This window comes from Nicotiana sylvestris, chromosome 6, assembly GCF_000393655.2.
Source record: "Nicotiana sylvestris chromosome 6, ASM39365v2, whole genome shotgun sequence".
In the NCBI taxonomy this organism is placed as follows: Eukaryota; Viridiplantae; Streptophyta; class Magnoliopsida; order Solanales; family Solanaceae; genus Nicotiana; species Nicotiana sylvestris.
This window is the reverse complement of record NC_091062.1, coordinates 90626606-90628841: the sequence shown is the minus strand read 5'-3', so window position 1 is coordinate 90628841 and position 2236 is coordinate 90626606. Positions and strand designations below refer to the sequence as shown.

The 2236-nt window shown below is 41.2% G+C and overlaps 1 protein-coding gene across 1 annotated transcript; it reads right to left on the bottom strand.

Annotated features, from left to right (window-relative positions):
* Positions 1–1390: 1390 nt before the first annotated feature.
* Positions 1391–1820, bottom strand: LOC138870923 (uncharacterized mitochondrial protein AtMg00810-like). Its single transcript, XM_070148766.1, has 2 exons — positions 1670–1820; positions 1391–1572 (listed from the first exon to the last, which is right to left on the bottom strand). The coding sequence occupies exons 1-2, from the start codon at positions 1818–1820 to the stop codon at positions 1391–1393; spliced, it is 333 nt and encodes a 110-aa protein (XP_070004867.1).
* Between the last annotated feature and the right edge of the window lie 416 nt (positions 1821–2236).

Genomic DNA, 2236 nt, shown 5'->3' with positions numbered 1-2236 from the left:
TGGAAAAGGTGCAGGAGCATAACTGACCTTCGAGTGAGAACCTTGACCTGTTTCCTCCGGAAAGGGGTCAGGTCCCTCATAAGAAGGCCTAGTATTTCTGCTGGTGCAGAGCCTTCAACAAGCACCATGGCTCCTTATTCCACTAGCCCCTGTGTCTCATTCCTTTGAGACCTGGGTACACTAGAAATTACCTCATGCAATATTCCATCTGCAGATACAACCAAGATGATCACGATGATTTTATCCTCGATAGGCTCCAAGGACACCACAGAATCTGAAGTAAGAATGGCGGAAGGTTGATCAACCCTAGCCCCTGAAAGTTTTACAGACTTTGGGACTTTACCCTGTTCTCCATTTTTGCCTTGGTTGGTGAGAATCTTAGTCGATAGAGGACGGAGGATCATATATTTTAGGGTTTTCTGGGTCCTCAGCACTTAGAGGGAGAGAGAGGTCTGAGATAGTCACATTAGTACAAGAGAGTGAAGGGAAATCTGGGTTGGAGGTTGTTTCCGTGATTAAGACCGGAATGCTAATAGAGGATTTCTCGGGGATAGAGGACATAAGGGTTTTCTCTGGGTAGTGTTGACTGAGGAAGGGATTTTGGAGTGATTGTATTGAGTAGAGGATTCTTTGGAGAAGGTCTAATGAGGGAGTATGATCAGTGAAGAGAAGAGAGGGTTTTAATGAGAGAAGATAATTATGAGGAGAGAGATAGGAACCAGTTCTGAAATGGCGGTAGTGCTTGGGCAGTTGCAACATTTCAGAGGGAGATGGAAAGGATTTGAAACAAAAAGATGTGACAGCAGAGTCTAAAAAGGTGGATGACATGGCAGTTGATATTTGTACCTTTTCAAGATATGTATTAAAGAATGCACAGGACTACTAACCTTTGGTACAAGAACCAGGTTCTTGACCTATCTTTGAAAATTTCAATCCTCTTTCACCACCCATACAATGCATTTACAACTTCTATAATCATCATGCGTGTTTACCTATAATGGTATTGAAGTGAGTTAGACTTGGCCAGAAAACACTTTAGCTAATTTTACCTGAAGGTGATTTTCATAGCCAACTGATGGGAATCAGGTTCTCAATTAGGCTTCAATAGCCCCAGCTTCACTCTATTTCTTTCAAAATGCTCCCTACTCAATGCTTTGGTGAAGATATCTACAATTTGGTCTTCTGTACTGCATAACTTCATACATATAAGCTCGTTCTCCATATTGTCTCTCAGGAAATAATGTCTCACATCAATGTGCTTGGTTCTTTTATGTTGAACTGGATTCTTGGCCATGTTGAGAGCACTGGTGTTATCACATAGAAGAGGAACACAGTCAGTGTATACACCAAAATCTTCCAATTATTGCTTGATCTATAGGAGCTGAGCACATCAAGAAGCTGCAGCTGCATATTTTGCTTCAGCCGTTGAAAGAGCCACTGAGTTTTGCTTCCTTGTGCCCCATGAGATGAGACAAAATCCTAAAAAGTGAGCCATTCCAGAAGTACTTTTCCTGTCAACAAGATAATCAGCATAGTCAGCATCAGCATACCCAACAAGATTAAAATTGTCACCTGAGGGGTAGTACAAGACCAAGTGTCAAAATTCTTTTGGAAACATTTAGATGAGATTCCTTGGGATTCGACTGAAACCTTGCACATAGCCCCATACTAAAGACAATATTAGGTCTGCTAGCAGTGAGATAGAGAAGAGACCCAATAATGCCTCTATACATAGTTTGATTCACATGAGATCCAGACTCATCCATGTCCAGTCGAGTAGCCGTTGCAATGGGAGTGTCTATCATTTTTGATGCTTCCATATCAAACCTCTTCAAGAGCTCCTTGATGTATTTCTACTGGCAAATGAATGTACCCTTTGTGGACTGCTTCACTTGAAGACCCAAGAAGAAATTCAACTCACCCATCATGCTAATTTCAAACTCACTTCCCATGAGTTTTGCAAATTCTTCACATAGTGAATCAGCTGTTGCCCCAAAAATGATATCATCAACATATACCTGAACAATGAGCAGGTTCCTCCCCCGTTTCATCAAGAACACGGTATTGTCAATTTTCACTCATGTAAAGCTGTTTTTAAGAGGAATTTTTACAGCCTTTCATACCAAGCTCGAGGAGTCTGCTTCAACCCATACAATGCCTTGTCCAATTTAAACACATATTTAGGGTGTTCATGACATTCAAACAATGGAGGTTGCTTTACATATACTTCTTCCTT

Bases quoted from the DNA above. Each gene is read 5' to 3' on its own strand.
- LOC138870923 (XM_070148766.1), bottom strand. From the start codon at position 1,820: ATGGAAGCATCAAAAATGATAGACACTCCCATTGCAACGGCTACTCGA. The intron at 1,573-1,669 runs GTATGGGGCTAT...ACTACCCCTCAG, and splicing joins CAGACCTAATATTGTCTTTA to GTGACAATTTTAATCTTGTT.